Source organism: Carcharodon carcharias, chromosome 10 (assembly GCF_017639515.1).
Source record: "Carcharodon carcharias isolate sCarCar2 chromosome 10, sCarCar2.pri, whole genome shotgun sequence".
Classification (NCBI taxonomy): Eukaryota; Metazoa; Chordata; class Chondrichthyes; order Lamniformes; family Lamnidae; genus Carcharodon; species Carcharodon carcharias.
The window spans coordinates 168,346,721-168,370,632 of record NC_054476.1 but is presented as its reverse complement, the minus strand read 5'-3'; the positions used below and the strand labels follow the sequence as shown (position 1 = coordinate 168,370,632).

Below are 23,912 nucleotides of genomic sequence, written 5' to 3'. Positions count from 1 at the left end.
GGCAGAAAAGGAAAACTGTATATTCAATATTTAACTACCGAGTGTTCGAATGTTGCAAATCTCCATCTTAATTGTCCATCGGCTGAGATGTCAAACTGAGACCCCCATCTGCTTTCTCAGGTGGATGTAAAGGATCCCACACCACTGGTTCAAAGAAGAGCAGCACAGTTCTGCCTGTGTCCTGAGCCAATATTTATCCCTCAACCAGCATCTTTAAAAATAAATGAATCTCATCATTACCGTTCTTATTCTTGTGGGAGCTTGCTGCGCGCAAATTGACTGCTACAATTCCTACATTTCAACAGTAACTGCATTCCAAAAACATTTTATTCACTTTGAGATGTCCTGTGATTGCGAAATGTGCTTTATTAATACAAGTCTTTCGTTTAATCTCTGGCACTGCAACTGTACAGACTAATGAAGGGAAGCCAATTATTTGACATGCATAGATAAGTACCCACCACTAGGAAAAATAGTTGGAGGTAGTGCTTAATTTCTCCTTTCAGGACCAATTTGGCCAGCGGGCTGAGTGGAGCCACTTATTCAAAGGCTATTAAAGATACCAGAAACCCAACAAATGCAAAAACTAATAGCTAAGCTTCCAAACTTGCAGAAGTAGCCCTGCAGTAGATGTGCTAAACAGTAAACATCCAAATACTATCTGAAACAAAGACAGAAAATGCTGGAAGAACTCAACAGGTCTAACAACATTGTGGAGAGAAAAACAAAGCTAACGTTTTGAGTCCGCATGACTCGTCTTCAGAGCTAATAGGTTTAGCTCTAAGGAAGAGTCATACGGACTCAAAACGTTAACTCTGTTTTTCTCTCCACAAATGTTGTTAGACCTGTTGAGTTCTTCCAGCATTTTCTATTTTTGATTCAGATTTCCAGCATCTGTAATATTTTGCTTTTGTCCCAATAGTGTCTATTGGAGGAGAAGTATGTGCAAAGGCCAGACACCCCTGTCTCCTATTTTCCCTATCAGTCTGAATGGTGCACGTCACATCAAAATTATTGAGAGGGAAAGGAAAGTGGGAAAAATATGAAATTAAAATAAAAGTGAATATGGCAGAAAATAAACTGCTCGGACAGCTTGAATACATATTAAATCAAATGACTAACTATGCGTGATTGATATCATGCCTGTTGTTTTTCCGTTTGTTCAGATTACCATCAAACCTTTTCAGAGTTTCATGCCGAAAGGAAAATAATAACTTGTACTACAGTCAGTTTTAACATTTCTCAACAATTATCTGTGTGCAGGTTTAGATTTACCAAAAACAAAAGAAACAGAACCCTTAGGGGAAGCATTTCCCCCAGTGCTTTCTTAATTCATTAGCAATTAATTAGTGCAGCATATTTTTAGAATACTAATCCGCAAACAGCGATTTAAACTCTAGAAGATTTGAGTCCGCACTGGTACTGTCATTATTACATTAATGGCAACTTGCATTTATGTAGCCAAGGTTCTAATATGCTATTGTCAATTGTCCAATTAGACTATGGGTTGGCAAGAGCTCTTGAGCATGGTCACAAAAGCGATTTCTCCAAAAATTATGTTCTTTGGGTTGAAGTGATCATTCTAGGGACCAAAGAAAATTGTAATAATTGCCGGGGAAATGTTTAGCTTACTGCCGTTAATTGCCACTTATTAGTCCAAAGACAGGCAGCTTATTTCCGAACATATCAATAACTCAGTATCTTTTTTCTCCCTGTAGAAGGTCACAGTTGTTTCATCATCCCTATCCTTCCCAACACCTGAAGAACTATTGGACAATTGTGCACATTTCCCTCCATTATTTAATGTTAATGAAAGGTTTACTTTGGGTGTTAACCTGCTTTGTACATACCCTGTTTGCCCGCATTGGTAGCTCTTGTGCAATGTTGTGCCTTGAAGATGGTTGGAATATTTGACTGGCGATAGAACTAGATTTAATATTCTCTGTCCCTTTAAGGCCATTGTACAAGTATTTCCTGTAGGGAAGTTGTCTAAATAAGCCAATGCATCCGAACTGGCCCTGAGTGGCTTTAAGCCACGCGACTCGTGAAGGTGAGATTAATGAATGGACTATCACAGTTTAGATCTATGCATTTCTAGAGCACCAATTTGGAGAATTTCCCTTTAGTTCCGAAGGGGGAAGTGATTTTAAAGGGAGGACTTCTTGTTTGTTATTGTGTTGTTTTATGCCCACAGCTGACTTCTTACAGAGCCATATATCTCTCTTTCTGGAAAGTTCCAATACACCCACGTCCCCTAACACGCTACTGATGCAATTGCAACGAGGGATGCGAAGAGGCAGCCAAACCAGCATTACCAGCGAGGTGTCAGGATCTTCAGAAGGTATCTTTGCAGCCAATATTGCCAGCAGTAAGTAAACTATTAAAACTGTTCCATGTTTTCTAGGAGTTCTATCTCACTCATACCAAGAATCTCAATGACTAACAGCCACTCCACATGGTAAAACAATGAAGTGATGATTGTTGTTTCAATAATATACAAATGAAAAGACTACTTTTGTCACAAACCAGAACACTCTCAGCCATGACGAATACAGATATTCAGTCCCTTTCAACCTTGTTTCTTGAAATATGCTGACAAAGCTGACAAACCCTATGAAAGGAGTTCTGCCTAAGGAGGCTCACTGAAATATTGAGTAGAGGCCCAAGGCCTCAAGCCTCCCAGTTTGGGCATGTGCTTCCCATGCAGCACTGGACCCGGCAAGTGATATATCAATTTGAAAGCCTGTTTAGATAGTCATAAAAGATCCCATTCTGCTACTTTAAGAAGGTGAAGAGAGCTCTCCCAGTGCCTTTTCCATCATTTATCTCTCAATTACACCCTCCAAACAGATTAACTGACTCTTTAACTCATTGTATTTGTGGGATCTTGCTGCGCACAAATTGACTGCCATTTTCTTACACAACAACAGTGACTGCATTTAAAAATTGAGATATCTCGAGGACATGAATGACACAATATAAAATGCAAATCTCGTCTTTCTCAACATGAAGGCTTTGACGCAGGTTGATTGTAAAACTAAATTGTCCCACCCAAACCTATTAGCCAAGAGTGAACCTGGATTTATTTGCTTAGTCCTTGGGTAAGAGGGGAGAACATGGTTGTGGGTTGTTAGCAAAATTTGAAATAAACACAGTATTCTATTTCTGAAATAATTTTATAGACTTAGAAACATTTCCCACAATAATACTCACAGTGCCGCTATTGTAGCTTCTAATACAGCACATCGATATGAAAAGCCGCTCTGCTCTTCACGGCCTGAGTTGTTCAGGCGGCGGGCTGGCTCAGCGGGCAGGCTCGGAGGGAGAAGTTGGGGGCCGATCGCTGCCCTCGATTGGCTCCGCGCCTCCATTTTACACAGGCCAATTAAGGCCCGTGCAGCGTAATACGCTGGATGGGCAGTGTTTACAATGACCTTAATTAGTTCCCTATTGGCCTTAACAGGCCTGTTACATATTGGCGGGCGCACACCCGCCAAACGTAACATCGCATCTCAGCGCGATGACACTGGGATGTGTGCCCGATGTGATCGAGTGTCGTTTTACACCTCGACGTGTCAGACCCTCCTCCGCACATTGACTAAAAAATCCTGCGACATGACTATTCACATAAATAATGCCGGTCAGAATTGCGGCTACGACGTGAGAGGCATACAGCTGCTGTGATACATCTGGAAAGACACTGCATGACCCAAGGAATTGCAACTATAGAGTAATAGCTGTTGGAAAAAATATCAACTACAGGCTCAGCTAGCTTCCAATAAGATTAAAGCCTTAAAGTAAAACCATAATAAAGATACTCCAAGATACAAAAGACAATCTTACAGGTTACTTTGTCATTATGTTATTGTGGAATATACATTTTTAAGTCCTTGGTTGGCACAACCTTTTCTCAATTTCTTTCTATTATTGGTAACTGGATGGCCATATTTGGTTTGTAGCTTCAAGAATGTGATGATTGGTTTTCATTCTTGTTTGTTAGCTACTGATTAGTGCCGGGCACCACCTTCAGTTGCTGTTTTATGAATGTGAAATCTGAGCCAATTAAGTGAACATGCTAACCTATCAACTATGACTTTGCTGAATTTTCAACTGATTTAATTTTGCTTTGCATAATAATTTCTATTGAATATTTGTGACTTACTGTGAATAATGACACAGAATATTCACTGGAAATGTGTTGCATCTAGCGCATATATTTTTGCTCACAGTTTGCATATTTCTATTTGCAAATTTTATATCCCAAATTCCATATACATGAAATGGGAGCAAATCCATTTAAACTGTTAGGAAATGGCCTAATCAGCAATTAGCAAATAGAATGAGGGAGTGAAAATCATAGATCATGAAGTTGGAAAATTAAGTTCAAAATGGTACTATTTAGAAAAAACAATAACCAGTGGGCACAGATTTAAGCCAAAAGAACCAGACACAACATGAGGGAAGACTTTGTTATACACTCAGTGTTAGGCTTTGGACCGCACTGCCCGCTGGGTTGGCATATACAATTCAATAATCACTTTCAAAAGGGAACTGGATAAATACTTGATGGAGGAAAGGTTGCAGGCAAGGGCTGGGGAGCGGGACTGACTGGGTTGTTCTTTGAAAGAGCTGGTGCAAACTCAATGGGCTGAATGGCCTCCTTCTGTCCTGTGTTATTCTATGAGGCCATGATTCTCCTGAAATTCCATTAAGATCAGCAGATAGTGGTCAAGATGAGATTGATTCCTCCAAGCCTGTTTATGGCTGTTCAGCCGAGCTCTAGCACATGATCAGGACGACAAAACTTTGATTGTTAGGAATGTAAAGCAGTGTCAGTGCTTTGTAAAAGATAACAATCACACAGCCCGTTGTAGTTGTATCATTAGTATCCACCACAATTAATCAGACTATGCAATGTGTTGCAATATTTAGGCCCGAAAATCTTGGGAAAAAGTTTTCCCCCCATTGGGGGAGTTGTGTGGGGGCAGGCATGAGCCCCGATCAGCACCCCCAATCGGGGCCACGCCACCATTTTACTTGGGCGGGACAATTAAGGCCCACCCAGCGTGACGCTTGCCCGGAAGCGCTGAGCGCTCCCTCTGCAGGCGGGAGGGGTGAGGTGCGATTCCCTGTCTCGGGGCCTGTGCTCTCTCACGCATGAGCATGAAAGAGTGCAGGAATCTCCCTGAGGCACAGAGAGGTACCTCGGGGAGATCAGTTTGATATGAAATAAAGTGATTAAAAACTTTTATAACATCCCCTCATGTGACACTGTCACATGAGCTGGGACACGTCAATGAATTATTTTAAAAATTTTTATTGAATTTTAAAAACCTTCATGAAATCTCATCCCGCCCGTGGACGGTTCCATGATAAATGCAAAGGCCGTCTAGGCTCTTCGCCTGCCCCCCCGACAACCTTAAGGTTGGACGAGCAGCTCAGTTAATTGCTTAAATTAGTTTTTAACAGGCCTTAATAGGCCTTTGACAGTTCGGCGGGCGCCCAGCCGAGTCGGCTAAGCACCTGCCGAGCTGGAAATCTACATGGTGGGCGGTGACATTGGAACACCCGCCCGACATCGCCGCACATCATTTTACATGTCAGAGAGCGGGACCCACCCTCCACTCGCCGACCGGAGACTTCAGCCCATTGGCATCATTTGCATTTCTAGCAATCCCATTAAAAGTAAGTTTTTTTAAATTTAATAGGTAACAAAATACGACATTCTCTACATAATTAGGGACACTGTAATGTCCTTGTTGTGGAAAACTTTAATAACTTACTGGTGACTTTGTTACTTTTGAATTATTCACCTCCATTTTCCAGCAGTGAGCAACCTCAGTGTGCCCTGGCTGCAGGCTCAGTGCATCACTCCTTTCTGTGGACTTAGAAAATTTACCATGTTAAAGTCTTTCTCATTTAAGGAATAAATTACATTTGTGCTGACAATACGCGGCTCTAGGCAAGCCCAATTCTCGACTCCTTAACTGGCTTTGATTTTGCACACTACTACACCCAGAACTGAATGAGGAGAAATTTCCTCCAACTAATTACAGGGAAGACTGAAGCTATTGTCTTCGGTTCCCACCAAAAATCTCCATTTACAACCTGGGTGTTGTAGTCAAGATGGCTTCTGACCTATCCATTACCAAGACTGTCTGCTTTCACTCCCATAACAACGCATAACTCTGCCCCTGTCTCAACTCATCTGCTGATGAAATTTCCGCCATGTCTTTTTTACCTCTAGATTTGACTATTTCAAAGGTCTCCTTGCCAACTTCCTATCTTGTATCCTACATAAACTCGAGTCCATCCAAAGCTCTGCTGCTCATATCCTAACTTGCACCAACCACACTTCTGCTTTCTAACCTACATTAACTCTTGGTCCAGCAGTAACATGATTCTAAAATTGTCATTCTTCTGTTCAAATCCCACCATAGTTTCACCCCCCTTCCTTGTCTCTGGAACCTCCTCCAGCCCTACACGCCTTTGAGATTTCTGCGTATTTCCAACCCTGGCATCCCCCATTTTAATTACTGCACTAAGATAAAAGCAAAATACCGCAGATGCTCAAAATCTGAAATAAAAACAGGAGATGCTGGAAAACTCAGTAGGACTGACAGCATCTGTGGAGAGAGAAACAGAGTTAACGTTTCGAGTCTGTATGACCCTCCTTCAGAGCTCTCTGAAGAAGGGTCATACAGACTCAAAAAATTAACTCTGATTCTCTCTCCACAGATGCTATCAGGCCTGTTGAATTTTTCCAGCATTTTCTGTTTTTATTTTTAATTACTCCACCCTTGGTGGCGTTCCCTTCAGCTGTCTGCATCCTGAACTCTGGAGTTCTCTCCCTAAGCCTCTCTGCCTCTCTACCTACCCATCCTCTTTTAAGAGGCACCTTAAATCTAATTCTTTGACCATGCTTTTGATCATCTGCCCTCATATTCCCTTTATGTGACTCTGTGCCCAATTTTGTTTGATTATGCTCCTGTGAAGCAGCTTGGGATCTTTTACGATGTAAAAGGTGCTATATAAATGCAGTTTGTTTTTGTTACACTATTCCCCCTTGTGTGGCCACCCCACATACCATATTTTGATTGCATCATTGTTTTAGTAACCAGACGTTGCAGTGATTACATCGCAGACATTGGAATATATTTTTGCCTTTCCTACCTGGGTGTAAAACATCGCCTGGATGGAGCACAGAAATGAAAATCAAGAGGGGAGGATTATAACTCAGTCTACCTCCACTATTTTAAACAGAAAGAAAATTGGGTGCACTCCACTATGCATGAATGATTCTCCCTCTTGATTTTCCTTGCTGTTCTCCACTCAGGCAATACTTCAAAGAGGTTGAGGGGCTAATATCCAATTCATGTCCAGTTAGTAGATTCCAGTCAGTTCAATGATTGGGGTACTTGGCCTCAGTACCTTTGGGTTCACTGAGAAACACTTTCCAGAATCACTGCAGCTATCCGGTGACCACTTTTGAAATCATATATGCACATCAAGTGAGGATGGGTTCTGTAGTGATGCTCTTCCAGCCTTGCGGTGTGCACCATTGGGGCTTACACATGAATAATGATTGGGACTGCAAGTGGTGAGATTGAAAGTCAGCAGAGTAAATGGTTCCAGGACCAAAGGGGAGAAAATTAGCAGGAAAGGGTTTGGGGATAACTTTAGCCTAACCTGCCTGGCGACAAGCTGACAGGATTGGACAGGATGCTTGCCTTGCAACTTATTAGAAAGTAAAATCAGGCAGGATGTTAAACATGGCACCTGATCCAATCTGGTCAGATTCTCAGTTAAAATTACTTCCATTCCTTTTCTACAAAAAAAAAATAGAAACGGAATTGATTTTGAGACTGTTTTCTCGTTTGTGGGGTTCAGGAAATGGTTACAAATCACTTAAAGGTAGAACATTAGATTTTATAATCTAATTTCTTTGCAATTACTCCCAACTAATCTTCTTCATCAATGCATCAGATTTTGGCTAAAATAAAACATAACAGTCAAGGTATTAAGATATTATATCAGGTTGAAATGCTTACACTGTGATTGAATGACAATGGCAGCCTTTATCTGCACAGATTGGCTGGTTTGAAGATTGACGGAGACCAGTCTTCAGCCTCATCTCTTTATCATCCACCAGCCCCAGCCAGCAGGACATTATATGGCAGCATCAATTATTTGGTGCCCTTCCATGCTCCAACCATCATGCAATTATTTTTAGCAAAAATAGATTTGTGAACATCTGTTAGTAGCATGACCTCATTGGACAAGATGCATCTGTATATTGTGCTAGTGTTGGCTTTGGGAATTAGAATATGATAATTCTTTGGCACCAATTCAGTCACTAAACTTTCTCGTTTTTATGTTTACCCATTCCTATCCTGATCCCATTTCATAAAAATTAATTTCCCTCTTACGGGAGTTTACTGACCAATCATGGATCAGTTTTAAAATGGTGCCCAGAAACATTCTTTAGGCTCTGATTTTATAGTGTGAGCTTCCTCTCAAATGTGAAATACAAGGCTGAATTTTTCCATTGACGATCGACCCCTGCCAGCGGGGCAGAAAGCAGGGGAGCTGACCCAGCGCTGGCTGGCAGTGGGACACCGGGTGGCATTTTACTAGTGGCAGCCAATTAACAGGCATTGGGGGTGGGGGGGGGGGTGGGGGAGGGGGGCACCCTCCTTGGGCCATTGAGCAACCAGCAAGTGAAGACCCCTCCCTGGGTCCTCGGGAACCCGCTCAGAGGCCACCAGGGTTTACCTGGCGGTCACCCACGTGTGACTTCAAACCCTCCCGACACAGATAAATGCCAGCAAGAGTGGGAAGTGACCCTTCGTTTGACACTTAAGTTGCTCAATTGGCCGCTTAGTGGATGGTATGCCACTGAGGTACCTACTGCTCCGCTCTGACCACTGTCGCATTACCAGCCCTCCACCTCCCAGCCTGTTTCCAATGGGTTGGCCAAATCCAGCCCATGGTGCTTGACAACATTTGCAGTTGTGCTATTACCAATGCGGTGAACTGATCTGTTATTTCCAGTTAAAAATACCCATATGAAGGCAATTAAATATTTAGTTATCTAACGTAAAAGCAGAAAACGCTGGAAAAACTCAGCAAGTCTGGCAGCATCTGTGGAGAGAGAAACAGAGTTAATGTTACGAGTTCAACATGCCACTCCTTTGGAACTACTTTTATGTTTAGTTACCTACCTCTAACCTGTGTGCACAAGTCGAATTCTGAAATGGCACTGGTTGTCTCAGAGAGATTCCTAGATTTGCTGCTCTGCACTGCCCATTTGGGGGTAGAGATATACCGCATACCATAACTTAATATTCTGCCTTCAAATGTAAGTCACACCCTCTGAAAGGAGGATGGAGAGTGTTAGATTCAGGGTAATCCTTATTGTTCAGGCATAATACAAGCATGTGGATCTGGGAGACAGAAAGATGTCAGATTAGTGACCTTTATTAATAAACACACCAATACAACCTGTTACATGTGACGTTCGTGAGGTCATTTTCACTTATACTCACAAGGATGCATTGGCTTGTTGCAGCAAAAACAAAAAATGCTGGAAAAACTCAGCAGGTCTAACAGCATCCATGGAGAGAAAAACAGAGTTAACGTTTCAAGTCCGTATGACTCTCCTTCAGAGCAGAGTACTCTCTTTCAGATATTTATTACAGAGAGGCATATTTTCCCTTCACACTCTCCAGCTATCACCAAATTCTTTGCTGCACATCCGGCAATTAACATTCCCACACCAGCCTACACTTCACTGCTGGGACTTGCATCTTTGCCAGTAACCCTTGCCAGGGTCACCAGCTATCCTACCTTACTTACTAATCCTTTACTGAGGGTTAGTTGGAAAAGTTAAGAAAATGGAAAGCTATGGAAAGTGCACAGTCATGGTGAGATAAATGCATTTTATCCATTCCTTTTTCCTAGTTTCTTTTCCAAGAAGGTACAAATTGTGTGTTAATTATACATTTTTCACTGCCCCCACCCCTGCCCCAACTCACCACAATGCCTCCCCCTCCCCCACAACCCAAACCACACTGGCCAGCCCCAACAAGTTTCCCAATATTAATCTCCCTATCTGAGATCTTTAGTACAAGAAGGGGACCAATAAAGGAATGTCAGGGTGTACAAGAGGTGCTCTGTACCCACTGGCCCTTATCTGTAAACCTGCATCTGGTCCAAATACCTTGTTCTGGTGGATGATTAATGCATGCAGAGGTTCCTCTTTGCAAAGGAGGTCAAGGCAAAAGACCTGATGGCATTGCTGAGATATGTGAATGCCCGACATATTTATCTCCAAATCACTGTTGCTATGATGTAACCTTATTTTTGCTGTGATGCAACAGCTAGTGATAAAATAGGATGGGTCTTGCATTCAATAAACTGTTTGTTTAAGCATGTTCATGTGAGAATGACCAAAATGATTAATTGCCTTTAGAGTAGGATTGAGTTTAGGTTAGAGTAATATCATGTATGTTAAGCAAGAAAATATTTGCTTGTATTCCACAGTTACCACAAAATGGTGGGGGACAAAAAGGATAGACTACGCACTGTACTGCCCTGATGCATTAACAGCTTTTCCAACTGTGGCACTACCACACTTGTTCCATGCCAGCTACTGGGAATCAACTGATGTGTTGGCATTTGTTTTACGGCAGGTAACTCTAACAGCACTTTTTTTTTAGGAGTTAATTCTAGTGGGGTCACTTTGAAATAGTTAGATTAGTAAGGTAATATTATATGATAACGTTGGCAAGGCAAGGCTCCTGGCAGAAGTGGCCCTACTGTGTTAAATACTCATACTCTGGGCATTGAAGCTCCACACTGCCCAACCTTGTCTCATAAAATATACTCTTCCATCTGTTTCAAGTAGTGTCATGTTCAGAGTGATGGGTAGTTTATATAGTCCAGTCACTCGCATTGACTTGGGCCCAGTATGAGAATGATAAGTCAAGTCACAAAGCCATACTCAAGCCCTAACCAATACAGGATTTTAATTCTCCTCCTCAGTAATCCATTGATTTGTATAATATAAATAAAACAATGCTATTATGGAAAAAAAAAATGACAATTATATCTCAGGTATTGATGAAAGGCAGAGTCCATAATAGTGGACATCCATCCACAGACTGAAATACATAGAGACAGAATATTGAAGGGGAGTCTGTCACCTGATATTGGTGATGGACAATTGTAAGAAGGCAAAAGGGAAGACTGAGGAGTGACCTGTTGGGGTCTTTAAGAATCCGAGAAGTTTTGAAATAGTAGACACAGAGATATGGGCCTGTATCTTCAAAGGAGCTGCAATCGTCTTTGGATTGTTGCTCTGCATGAACTTTCCCCCAATTCAACACTGCTCTGAAATTCCCCCAGGAACCTCCGAGCCCGGCCTTCCCAGAAATATGCAGTATCCCCTGCAGTGCACCATCCCAGCGGAGTAGAGTCCAAGGGCAGGACATGGACATGTACTGCACTGGCTGGTGTCTGTGGTAAATTTAAAGTTCCAGTTTGAATGTTAGGTGTAAGGGTGAGTGAATGAACGAGTGAAGGGGTAGGATGGTGAGGTGGGTGAGGTTAGTGGGTAGAGCGGGTGAGGTGGTAGGGTGGTAGGCTGGGTGAGATGGCAGATGGGTGAAGTGGCAGGTGGGTGAGGTGATAGGCATGAGAGTTGGCAGGTGGGTGACATGGTAGTTGGGTCCTGGGGTAGGTGGGTGGGCGGGAGGTAATGGGGTCGGGTCGGGGGATAGTTGGGTCTGGTCAGGGGTAGCCGATTCAGGTCGGGTCATGCAGGTAGTCAGGCCAGGTCGTGGGGGCTAGTTGAATAGCTCGAGTGTGGTCAGGGGAGTGGGGTGGTTCGGGTGTGGTCGGGGGTAATTGGACAGTTGGGTGCTTGGGGCTGGTCAGGGGTGGTTGCGAGGGTAGTCAGGTTGTCGGGGGGGGTTAGTCGGAGAGTCAGGAGGCCAGCTATGCTTGCAAGGGTATTCGGGAGGTTGCGGGGGGTAGTCAGATGGTCAGAGGAGCAGTCAGGCTGGGTCGGGGTAGGTAGTTGAGATGGTTGGGGGTAGTTGGGTGGTTGGAGGGGTGGTCAGGTTGGGTCAGGGGCAGTCAGGACAGGTCAGTGGTGTTTGGGTCAGGGGCAGTCGGGTCAGGTCAGTGGTGTTTGGGTCGGGGCAGTGGGGTCAGGTCAGTGGTGTTCGGGTCGGGGCAGTCGGGACAGGTCAGTGGTGTTTGGGTCAGGGGCAGTCGGGACAGGTCAGTGGTGTTCTGGTTGGGGGCAGTGGGGTCAGGTCAGTGGTGTTTGGGTCAGGGGCAGTCGGGTCAGGTCAGTGGTGTTTGGGTCAGGGGCAGTCGCGTCAGGTCAGTAGTGTTTGGGTCAGGGGCAGTCGGGTCAGGTCAGTGGTGTTCGGGTCAGGGGCATTGGGGTCAGGTCAGTGGTGTTTGGGTCAGGGGCAGTCGGGACAGGTCAGTGGTGTTCTGGTTGGGGGCAGCGGGGTCAGGTCAGTGGTGTTTGGGTCAGGGGCAGTTGGGTCAGGTCAGTGGTGTTTGGGTCAGGGGCAGTCGGGTCAGGTCAGTGGTGTTCGGGTCAGGGGCATTGGGGTCAGGTCAGTGGTGTTTGGGTCAGGGGCAGTCGGGACAGGTCAGTGGTGTTTGGGTCAGGGGCAGTCGGGACAGGTCAGTGGTGTTCTGGTTGGGGGCAGTGGGGTCAGGTCAGTGGTGTTTGGGTCAGGGGCAGTCAGGTCAGGTCAGTGGTGTTCGGGTCAGGGGGCAGTTGGGTCAGGGGGTAGTCGGGTCAGGGGGCAGTCGGGTCAGGTCAGTGGTGTTTGGGTCAGGGGCAGTCGGGTCAGGTCAGTGGTGTTTGGGTCAGGGGCAGTCGGGACAGGTCAGTGGTGTTCGGGTCAGGGGCATTGGGGTCAGGTCAGTGGTGTTCGGGTCAGGGGCAGTCGGGTCAGGTCAGTGGTGTTCGGGTCAGGGGCAGTCGGGTCAGGTCAGTGGTGTTTGGGTCAGGGGCAGTCGGGACAGGTCAGTGGTGTTCTGGTTGGGGGCAGTGGGGTCAGGTCAGTGGTGTTTGGGTCAGGGGCAGTCAGGACAGGTCAGTGGTGTTTGGGTCAGGGGGCAGTTGGGTCAGGGGGTAGTCGGGTCAGGGGGCAGTCGGGTCAGGTCAGTGGTGTTCGGGTCAGGGGCAGTCAGGACAGGTCAGTGGTGTTTGGGTCAGGGGCAGTCGGGACAGGTCAGTGGTGTTTGGGTCAGGGGCATTGGGGTCAGGTCAGTGGTGTTCGACTCTAACTCAGAGACCTGGAATTTAGTCCATGAGTCAGCTTTACAGGGTCAGGAGAATTCCTGGCTGCGCAAAGCTGACTCTTAAAACTGGCTGCCCGGTCATCAGATTTTCAGTCCAGAGAGTGTGGGCTATATTAGGATTCCATGGAAGTGGTAAGGAGGATGCTGGGTGCAGAGACAGGCTGGGCAGAAGGCCTGCCTCAAGACTCCAGCATTGACTTCAAGATTTTTAAAAAACAATCCTTCCAGCCCACAACCCTTCACCCCCCCTCCACACCCACACCACATTCCACCCATGCCAACCCACCCTACCTCATGCCCTGCAGCCAACCCGCCATGGCTCCTCATATCCTTCATGCCAACCTACCCCTCTGTACCCAAACCCCATGACCCCTCATGCCCTCCATGCCAACTTACGCCCCTGTATCCACACTCCATAGTCCCCTCATTCCCTCTGTGCCAATTCATGCCCCTATGCGCACCCTGGCCTTTTGTAGCCCCAATGTCAACTTGATGCCAACTCAGGCCACCCATGCCCCCACACACCACACTTTGCTCTTACACCTACCATGCCAACTCACCCAGCATGGGCAGACTTCAGGACTCATGCAGAAATGAGATGAAATAAAGCTCTATAAAATAAGGTTCTAAGCATCAGTTGCAGGCTTCACTCTATTGAAAATTCACTCTCATTCATAAAAATCTATTCACTATATTTACTTTCCTTTAACTACATAATGTTCAAAGCAACAAACTTTGGAATTCGGTCTCAATTCAAAGAGTCCTGAACCACTTGTAGCTGTCAATCAAACTATGAGATGGCAGGCACCTTACTGTGATCATCAATGGTTGTGAAATCAGTTAGACATCTCTAATCTAGTAATGGAAGCCCTCAGGCTTAAAACAGCAGACAGAGTGAAACAGCAAAGGGTTTTTTTAATGCTCCAGACATTTTTTTCAAAGCTTTAAAGGGCAGGACTTTTAAATGCCTTGACAGCTTGACAGTACCCTTTGACAGTTCCTCTTGATACTTTTGACAGTTGGTTTTGACAGGACTGTCAACAGTTCCAATAAGCTTGACAATGAATTAATTTATGCACTTTTTACTCACAAATATGCCTAATTTTAACAATTCCAGAGGGCACCTCACCTGTCCCGAAGGGCACCTGACCTCCCCCAAAGGTGTCCTGGGACCATATCCAAAGGCGCTATCAAAAAAACTACACAAAGTTCAGATCTACTTTTACCAGGTTTATTCTGCACACTTCAGGTTTCACTCTCCAAGGCGACCAAAATCCCACTTGAGAGGAGGCAGTTGCTGGATTAAATAGCCAGCTGATTCTGGGAAACATGCATGCACAGAACACAAATCACCCCCATTCCTGCCCCCACAAAAATGGGGAGTGCTGTGTTTGGGAGCAGGACTTCCAATTTTCAGGCAATTCTGCTATTTTTGCCACAATGGAAAGACTCTCCATTGTAGTGAGAATCCAGACCAGAGCCAGAGACATTTGGAGGGTCTTGGGATGCAGGGGAATTCCCCATCAGAAGTTGAAACAATTCCCAAGTAGGTCAGCACGTCTGGAATTCCACAGTGTCTTGACACACATCTCAGACACACGCCTGGTCTCTGGCAATCCAGAGACCAGAAGATTTGGACCAGTGTCTACTTGTGGGAGCCCAGAACTGACAGCCATAAACATAAGTCGGTCACTAACAAATCCAATTATGAATTCAGGAGAAAGTTTAGACCAGAGAGTGGTTAGATTGTGGAACTCAAAGAAGCTGAGGCAAATGGAGTAGGGGGACTGAAGGGAAGGCTCGATAAACAGATGAGGGATAAAGGATTAGAAGGATCTGCTGATGGCATTAAATGAAGATGGGTGTGAAGACACTTGTGAGGAGCATAAATACTGGCGTGGGCCAAATGGCCTTTTTCTGTGCTATAAAAGCTATTTGGTACAATGTATAATTTATGAACATTCAGATATACAAACATAACAATTACAAACACTAAAGTAAAAACAGAAAATACAGGAAATTAACAGATGTGGCAGCATCTGAGGAGACAGAAATAGAGTTAACATTTCAGATTATTTTGTGTTAGTCTCTCACGGGATGTGGCATTGCTGGCTAGACCAGCACTTTTATAGCTTCTCCCTAATAGCCCTTGAGATGGTGGTGGTGAGCTGCATTCTTGAACCTCTGCAGTCCACGTGGTATAAATACACCCACGGCACCGTTAGGGAGGGAGTTCCAGGATTTTGACCCAGTGACAGTGAAGGAATGGTGATCTAGTTCCAAGCCAGGATGATGTGTGGCTTGGAACGGAACTTGCAGGTGATGGTGTTCCCATGTGTCTGCTGCCCTTGCCCTTCTAGGTGGTGGATGTTGTGGGTTTGGAAGGTCGATGACCTTTCGATGTGGCCCTTTTCACCACTTGCCAAATTTTAATATCCATTGAAGTGAATGGAGAGCAAAATCGGGCTGGTTTCTAAAACAGGCAGCTGACCTGACCCAGTCAGCTTGTCACTTGGCAGGTTAAGGTAAAGTAGCCTCCAGTCATCCTGCCTATATGTAAAAGTATGAATGAAACAAAAATCTGTCAACATTTTCCTGCTGAAGTTCCACAAATGTTATAGCCGTGGAGTGCTACACCAAACGATTGTTAATGAGTTGGATATAATCACCTGGCAACAGGTCTGTAAGCTGATGATGGATTTTAGACAGGGAGTTGCACTACACACTCAAAATTAACTTTGAATTAGCACCTTCTCTGCAGCTTTCCATAAGTCAAGATTTATGGATGTAGTGCTGTCATTTCCAAGAGGCTTTTTATAATAGTACAAGAAAATTATGAATGCCATGCTGACAGAATACATCAAAGTTGAATTAAGAGGAATACTTTATTATTTATGTTGTATCAGCTTGTTATAAAAGTGTTAATCTTGTCATATTAAATGGTGACAATGTGAATAGATGTTCTCGAATTCTAATTACCAGGAATGATTTTTCATACTCACAGTTGATAAAGGGGGCTTTCTTATAACAATGGTTTTGATTCATCAGCCTCGGTACATTTTAAAATAAAGATGCTGGTTTTGAATGAAAAATGAATAAGACATAACATTTTCATTTCAAAAGCTCTTCTTTGCAATTTTTTGCTTCTATTTTTGCATCCTGATGCAATTTGTTATTTGTTTATTCAGTTGGCTTGTCTGCTGGTCAATTTGCTGTAGTCTGCAAAGGAAAATTAGTTGTAGTTCATCCATTTTATGTAATCTGATTAGTCTGCATAAATTATATGAATATTGAACCTCTTCAGATTCCGGTCTTGATCATTTTTTTTTATTGTCGTTGCTAATACCCTCTCATCAGTTGCTGTTAGCAGTGTTCCTGTCACCCAGCAGCTACTTCTGAACCCATGTGGCAACCACTCCTCACTCAACTCCATGCCCAAGTCTGCCCAATCCCAGTCTGAACAATGATGTACAGCCATGACTGTCAGAGCTGAACTCTGGGCCCACCCACAGCCCAGCCTGTCTTCTTCTCTGGATCAGTTGGTTACACACATTGCACAATCCAGGAGCTGACCTTAGGCTTCACCAGCCACATCCAACTCAACCCCATTCTACCACTGAACTTCACTAATTTCATTCTTAGTAGGTCTACATCTTTTCTACAGCTATCTCATCCACCGGGCCACTATGATTAGGGAGGAGAAGATCAGCTAACATTCCTATTCCTGATTCCTATCTAGTGGCCTGGTAAATCCTGGACAATGATAGAATGTGATACTAGCCAGGGGAAAGCTAGTGATATGGAGGAAATGTGCCTGTTTAGATATTTCTTTTAAAATTGCTTTTCAGAGGCAAGTGGGAACAGCAATACTGAAATAGGACACCTATTTGTACGAGGTTCATGAAGGTCTGCTATAATGGCATAGTGACAAGCAGCTCTATGGTCAGTGAGCTAGTACCATTCAAGATGTCACTGGAATAGGATAATAAACATGAATTAGTTAATAGATTTATGAAAGATAGACAGTTCATAATACATTTTAAAGTATTCATGACTTATTTTGTAATATGAACAATAAAAGATGTATACATCTATGAATGCAATCCCATTAGTGCTTTGCTCATTCTTAGTTGCCCATTTTAGTTTGGTTTAATAGATTTGACTTGAAAAACAGCTGCAGAATTCATCAGTGCAGCTTTAAAGCTTTTTTCAGTAAAAGGTACATAGTCTGATAGACCTTGAATGGACAATCATTTACACCCACAGGAAAAGTATTTTGAAGTAGCTGTCTTTATGGTTTCTCTGTAAGGGAACCATAAGTAATGTGTGCTTTGTTCCAGATTGTGCTGTATCACAGTGTGTTTTGGTGAGACTGGTGTATTTATAGCTGAAGCTTTTCCAATTACAGGTAATGAGGTATGAAAGTGTGAATATAAAGGAGAGCGACAGCAAGGATTCATCCACATGCAATGAATCAAGCACTCGGGAGAAATGGCTTCGCAGACGAACACAAGTGAAGCTTAGGGTTTGTGCAGATTGTGTTTGAATGTATACAGAAGTAGATGAGGAAAGGACAACCTTTTAGTAGGAAAGATATTTATGACTTACCCTAATTTGTTTTGGAAAATGTAAGTTTTTTTTTAAAATGGTTAGCACAGCTTCTTTTTAAACAAACTGCAACACTGCCACTTTATGGCCAAAAGCAGAATTGAAGAGATTGCTTCAATTTAAAAATGAGGCCCTCACTGTGCACATTCACAAAAGTGCTCCTTGAACAATAACTACACTGGAAATGAATACAAAAGCTTAGTTAGAACACTTTTCTTGCCATCATCCAAATGCAAGCAGAAGCAAAGCCTCAAAGGGCTTGGAGAAGAAGATTTCTTGCAACTCAAGACTGGGGTAGCACTTATCTATTTGTGACTTCAGTACTAATTATGCAAAATGGATGATCCATACCTGAGTATTGTCCATTCATAAAATTTGTTAACTGTGCACTTTCGTCAATTTGTTTTGAAAGAAAATATCTGACAAATGTGAAAAAGACATTTGGAATGAGCAGTTTCATTCTAACATCAATGACATGATTTAAATACATAACACTAAACATCCACTGTATTTTGGAAATTCACAATTTTTCTTGGATGCACGGGTAGTAAAATAAATTTGAATTAGACACTGTGCTTAGTGCTTCCTCCAAGCTATCACCAGAATATTTATGTTTAAAGCAGTCTCTTCAATTATGCTCTGTTTATACTGCTATGGTAATGATAGAAAATCTATTGAAGCAGGTATTTAAATTTGTTTTTACTTTTCTTTTGTAAATTCTAGGTCATAATATCCAGGCTGATGAATCCACCACAAGTGGTGTAAAGCCATGAGTATAAATTCACTTAAGCTCTCTGACATACTTTTATATTATATAAATACATTAGAGGCTGATAATTTTACAAATGAAATCACTCTGCTTGACACACCCCGCCTTGCAATGGTTTATTTTGCAAATCAAGAACCCACAATGTATTCTCTATTTTTAATAGATAAAATCTACTATTTCTTCCTATTGCCTATGGTTATTTATAGATTTTTTTAATATGGTGTCACCATGAATCTTGTTTCTGCTCTTGTCTCTTGGCTTTGACTCAGATTGACAAGTACCCAGGAACAGAAATTCTCAGTGTGAGTCATATCATCAGACACTGATCTCTGCTCAGCAGATGGAGCTAGGAAGATAATTTGGCTTCTATTTGTAATTTAGAGAAAATATATTGACAACTGAGGGGTTTTGCAGGTCTGTTCACTGAAATCTGAGATCACTGGGATATGTTTTGAACACAAGATTGAAAGTCTATTAGAAAATGAATAAATTATATTCCATGCCCCCACAATGTGATATTTATCCAAATTGATCGGGAAGGTCCAGGGTGTAATCTCTAATTGGCAGAGTTAGCAAATTCAGGTGGTAAAGATACTGCTATTGACCTCAATGTACCTGGGCTTGGAAGAGTAAGTAAAAACACATGTCAATATCCTGCTTCTGATTGTTAACCAGGAATCCCCATGCATGTGGATACCCAGTGAAGACAAAGCTGAGTTCAACTGTGATAGCTGCTTGGTTCAGTAGCCTGAACATCACTCAGACTCAGTTCTAAATAACAACACCTTGGACATTTACCAAATGGCTATGGACTTTGCAGCTAGAATCCTTTCTCGCATAAGTCAATACCTACATGATGGGAGGGGAAAGTTGAAGGAAGAAAATTATAAAGGAAAGCTAAGAAGAAAAATCAAAAAGTGGCTTATGATTGATTAATAAATAATGAGAAAAGTGCTGTGCAGTTCTTGGAATGAACAATAATACTTTAAAATTCTCTTTGCTTTCTAAGAATGTAACAGCCAATCACCGAGCCAATGATGTCATCATAGCAGAAGGTGGCCCCCAGACATTGGTGGGAAGGTTTATGTATGGACCCCTGGACATGGTCACCCTGACTGGAGAAAAGGTACACATAGATTGATTGGACGGAGTTGAAAATTATGTCATACAATTACTGCTAAGATATCAATCCTGGCCTCTTGATGATGGGAAGCAGTTTCTCCAGATTTAGGAATAAATGTAGATGTGAAAAATAAATGAAAACAAGGAGAGAATGAAACTACAATAACGCTAAATGTAACACTGAAAATTATCGCACAGGTGGATATCGTGTAATAATCTTACTTGTAAATAAATCCCACTTCAATTTTAGTCAGAACAGGAGTAGAGGATGGGCCTCCTGGATAAGTTGTGCTCAGAGGGGGCACAAGGGGAGATAGGAGAGAAATTAGAGAAAGATGCAAATTCAGGGCTAAGGCAGAGGAAAATTTCAGAGGTAGTTTAGTCAGGTGGGCGAGTGAAAAGGAGCAACATGGCAAAGGCAGCTGATCGGACAGTCATCATCTTAGTGACAAAGAAATACATGAACTCCTTACACATATTGTTGGAGATGTTGGTGGAGGGGAAAGGGGTTTCAGTAGAGGAGTTGAAGTAGAGAAAAGAAACCCGAGGTTATCTTTGCACCCCAAGATGATTCTGGAATAGTGAGCAGTTTTAGCAGACGAGAGCAGGAGCTGATGTATTTAATGTGATCCAGATGATCTAGCGATCAATGGCTAAACCAATTTTCCACTGTGTTCTTTCAAGTCTATGTCCCTTGGACCTAATGGGGCAGAAATGAGGACCGTACAAGGGGGAATGGGAAGGTTGAGAGAGAGTAATGGTTTTATGGCAGACAAGAGCATCAAAGGTAGAGTTTAGAGTGTGGTTGAGCAAATCAGTAGCTACAGAAATATGATGAATGGAGGGCCAAAAACTAGACAGCTGGAGTTTTGAAAATGCAGTTATAAGTGAATTGGGAGGCAGATTTTTCTAGGGCTGAATACAGGAGGAAATAGGATTGGGGGCTGGAAGGGGGATGTGGATGGAGAGTGATTTTTTTTATTTGTTCATGGGATGTAGGTGTCACTGGCTGGGCCAGCATTTAATGCCCAATTCTAGTTGCCCTTGAGAAGGTGGTGGTGAGCTGCCTTCTTGAACCGCTGCAGTCCATGTGGTGTAGGTACACCCACAGCGCTGTTAGGAAGGGAATTCCAGGATTTTGACCCAGCGACAGTGAAGGAATGGTGATATATTTCCAAGTCAGGATGGTGAATAGCTTGGAGGGGAATGTCCAGGTGTTGGTATTCCCACGTGTCTGCCACTACTTGTCATTCTAGATAGTAGTGGTCATGGATTTAGAAGATGCTGTCTAAGGAACCTGGGTACAAGAAGGTGATCAGAGACGGTCTTATGTGTAATTGATATGATGGGATTAGCAAGACCAAGACCTCCTGTGAGATGACAAGGTCAAGGGGATGGCCGTGAATATGGTTTGAGGAGATTAAATGGAAGGAGAGATTTAAGAATGAAAAGAGGGTGGTGAACTCAGAGAGAGAGAGCACGATTAGTTGAGATGGATGTTGGAATCACTGAAGATAAGAAATTGTTCAGTGCAGAGGCTGAGGGAGGAAAGCAGTGAAGAAACTTTGGTGATAAAATTTTTATTGCACTTGTACATAAGGTGTAATCACTGGAATGTCCTTGCAGGGAATGTAGGGGCATAAGTGGTGTAGGGGATTGTCCTCAGTCAGGCACAATAGCTTTAGCAGGAGATCGCTAGAAACCCTAGATAAACAGAGTTTCCACAGATCGTCCATCAAAGTTATGATGGCCAATTGGGAGATGACCAAGGAAATTCTGACATTTTTGTCCACAAGTGGTTGGTGTCAGTATGCATTAAGAGTCCAAAGAGATTCAAGTTGAGTGTCAGGTTTCTGCAGAAAGATTTATTAATTAATCCCATTTGGAACAATTGACATTTGAATACTTCTGGCCTTTTAATAGCATGATGCTCAGTAGGACACTATAATAATATATTATCCTAATATATTGGAAATTGTTCTGCTGTCAAAGTGGAATGTCACTGGCACCTGTGAGTAGAGGAACCATAACATGAGAACATAAGAATAGGAGGAGGCCCTTCAGCCCCTTAAGCCTCTTCTACCATTCATTATTCTTGACTCATCTGTACCTCCATTCTATTTATTCACCCTTTCTCTATATCTTTTGATACCTTTACCTCGTATAAATCTTTCAATCTCAGTCTTGAAAATTTCATTGGTCCCAGATCCTCAGGTTTTCAGAGGAAAGTGTCCAGGTTTCTACAACTCATTGTGTGAAGAATTGTTTCCTGATTTCACTCCTAAATGCCCTTGTTCTAATTTTGACACTATGCTCGCTAGATCTCGGTTCCCCCACCAGAGGGTACGGTTTCTCTGTGTCTACCCTTTTGAATCCCTTTATCATGTTAAATCCCTCAGTTAGATCACCCCTCAATCTTCTAAACTCAAGTGAACACAAACCGCTTCTATGCAATCTGTCCTCATAATTTCATTCTTTAATCCTCATCATCTTTCTCGTGGATTTGTACTGCATCCCTTCCAAAGCCAAGATATCCTTCCTGAGGTGCCTAGGACTGAATATTTTACATGGGAATCAAAGGTTATGGGGGTAGGTGGGAATGTGGAATTAGTAATACAAACAGATCAGCCATGATCCTATTGAATGGCAGAGCAGGCTTGATAGGCCAAATGGTCTACTTTTGCTCCTATTTTGTATGTTCGTACGTACTCCAGATGGCAACCGAACAAGTCTGAAGTATCACTTTTTTTCTTCTCCGTAGATGCTGCCAGACCTGCTGAGTTTTTCCAGGTAATTCTGTTTTTGTTCTGAAGTATCACTTGTTCACTTTGGAATTCCAACTCACTGATATAAATGACAAATTTCCAGTTGCCTTTTGATTTCTTTTTATAACTGTACATTAGTAAAGGCACAATTCCAAAATCTAGAGCGCCTAGAAAAATGCTGATTAAAATACCTGTAGTTTCCTCATCCACTTTAATACCTTGAATGAAACCATCCAGTCTTGGAGATGTGTCTATCTTAAGCGCCATTAAAAACTCCATTACCAGCTTTTACTATTAAATCCACTTAGTTCCTCCCCTTGCCCTAACTTTTAAGTTTCCTTCTATTGCTGGTATTTTGTCCTCTTCTTCCATCAGGAAAACAGATACAAAGGCCGGGATTTTCCAGCCCCTCACACCGATGGGATCTTCCAGTCCCAGCAGCGCCGGGATTTCAAGACATTGAAATCTCCATTCCCATTGGCAGGACTGGAAGATCCCAGCGGCGTGAGGGGCTGGAACATTCCAGCCAAAGCATCCACTTACCATGGGGCAGAATTTTGCCTTTGGCGGGTGGGGGCTGGACGTTCAGGAAGCCAGTGGCCGCCCACAGTCAGGACCGGATGGTGATGTCATGCTGCTGGGCCAGTCAAGGCCCACGTAGGGTGAAAGGCGAGCGGCAGCGCTCAGGGCTGCCTGGGCAGAGGGTGAGTGGGCCGAGCGCAAACTTCACACTGAGAGCTTGAAAATCTCCCTGAGGCACGGGCCTGCCTTGGGGGGTGTGGTAAAGCGTTTCTGACAAAGAAAACGAAGAAAATAAAAACGTAATAAAAGGTGTCCCCTCATGCCTCCCTGTCACATGAGCCGGGACATGTTATTAAATATATTTTAAAACATTTATTTTATTTTTGTTTGCTTTTGAAAACCTCATCCCGCCCATTGTTGGGCGGGCAGTGAAAAATTTAGGTTAACTGATCATTTAACGGCCTTAACAGTCCTTTTAATTGTCAGCGGGCGTGCTGACCGACTCCAGCGGGCGCGCTGACCGACTCCAGCGGGCGCGCTGACCGACTCCAGCGGGCACGCTGACCGACTCCAGCGGGCGTGTTGACCGACTCCAGCGGGTGCCTGCTGACCGATCTATTGCGTGACGTCACGTTGATGTTGACACGCTTGGCCGACGTCAACACGCATCATTTCACGCTCGAGCAGGTTGGGCACGCGCCCACCCACTGAGTGAGAATTTCTGCCCCATGCTCTGGCCCTTTCCTTATTATCCAATATGGTCTTGCCTGTCTTTAATACACCCATTTCCC

At 43.4% G+C, this 23,912-nt stretch overlaps 1 protein-coding gene across 1 annotated transcript in view; it reads left to right on the top strand.

Moving 5' to 3' along the window:
- The window catches only part of LOC121282918 (membrane-associated phosphatidylinositol transfer protein 3-like), a 189,085-nt gene that overhangs the window by 123,485 nt on the left and 41,688 nt on the right, over positions 1 to 23,912 (top strand). The window contains exons 10-13 of the mRNA XM_041196730.1: positions 2,195 to 2,368; positions 10,546 to 10,694; positions 17,744 to 17,860; positions 19,722 to 19,838. Of these exons, the coding sequence (XP_041052664.1) occupies positions 2,195 to 2,368; positions 10,546 to 10,694; positions 17,744 to 17,860; positions 19,722 to 19,838 (557 nt within the window). The remainder of the gene's footprint in view (positions 1 to 2,194; positions 2,369 to 10,545; positions 10,695 to 17,743; positions 17,861 to 19,721; positions 19,839 to 23,912) is intronic.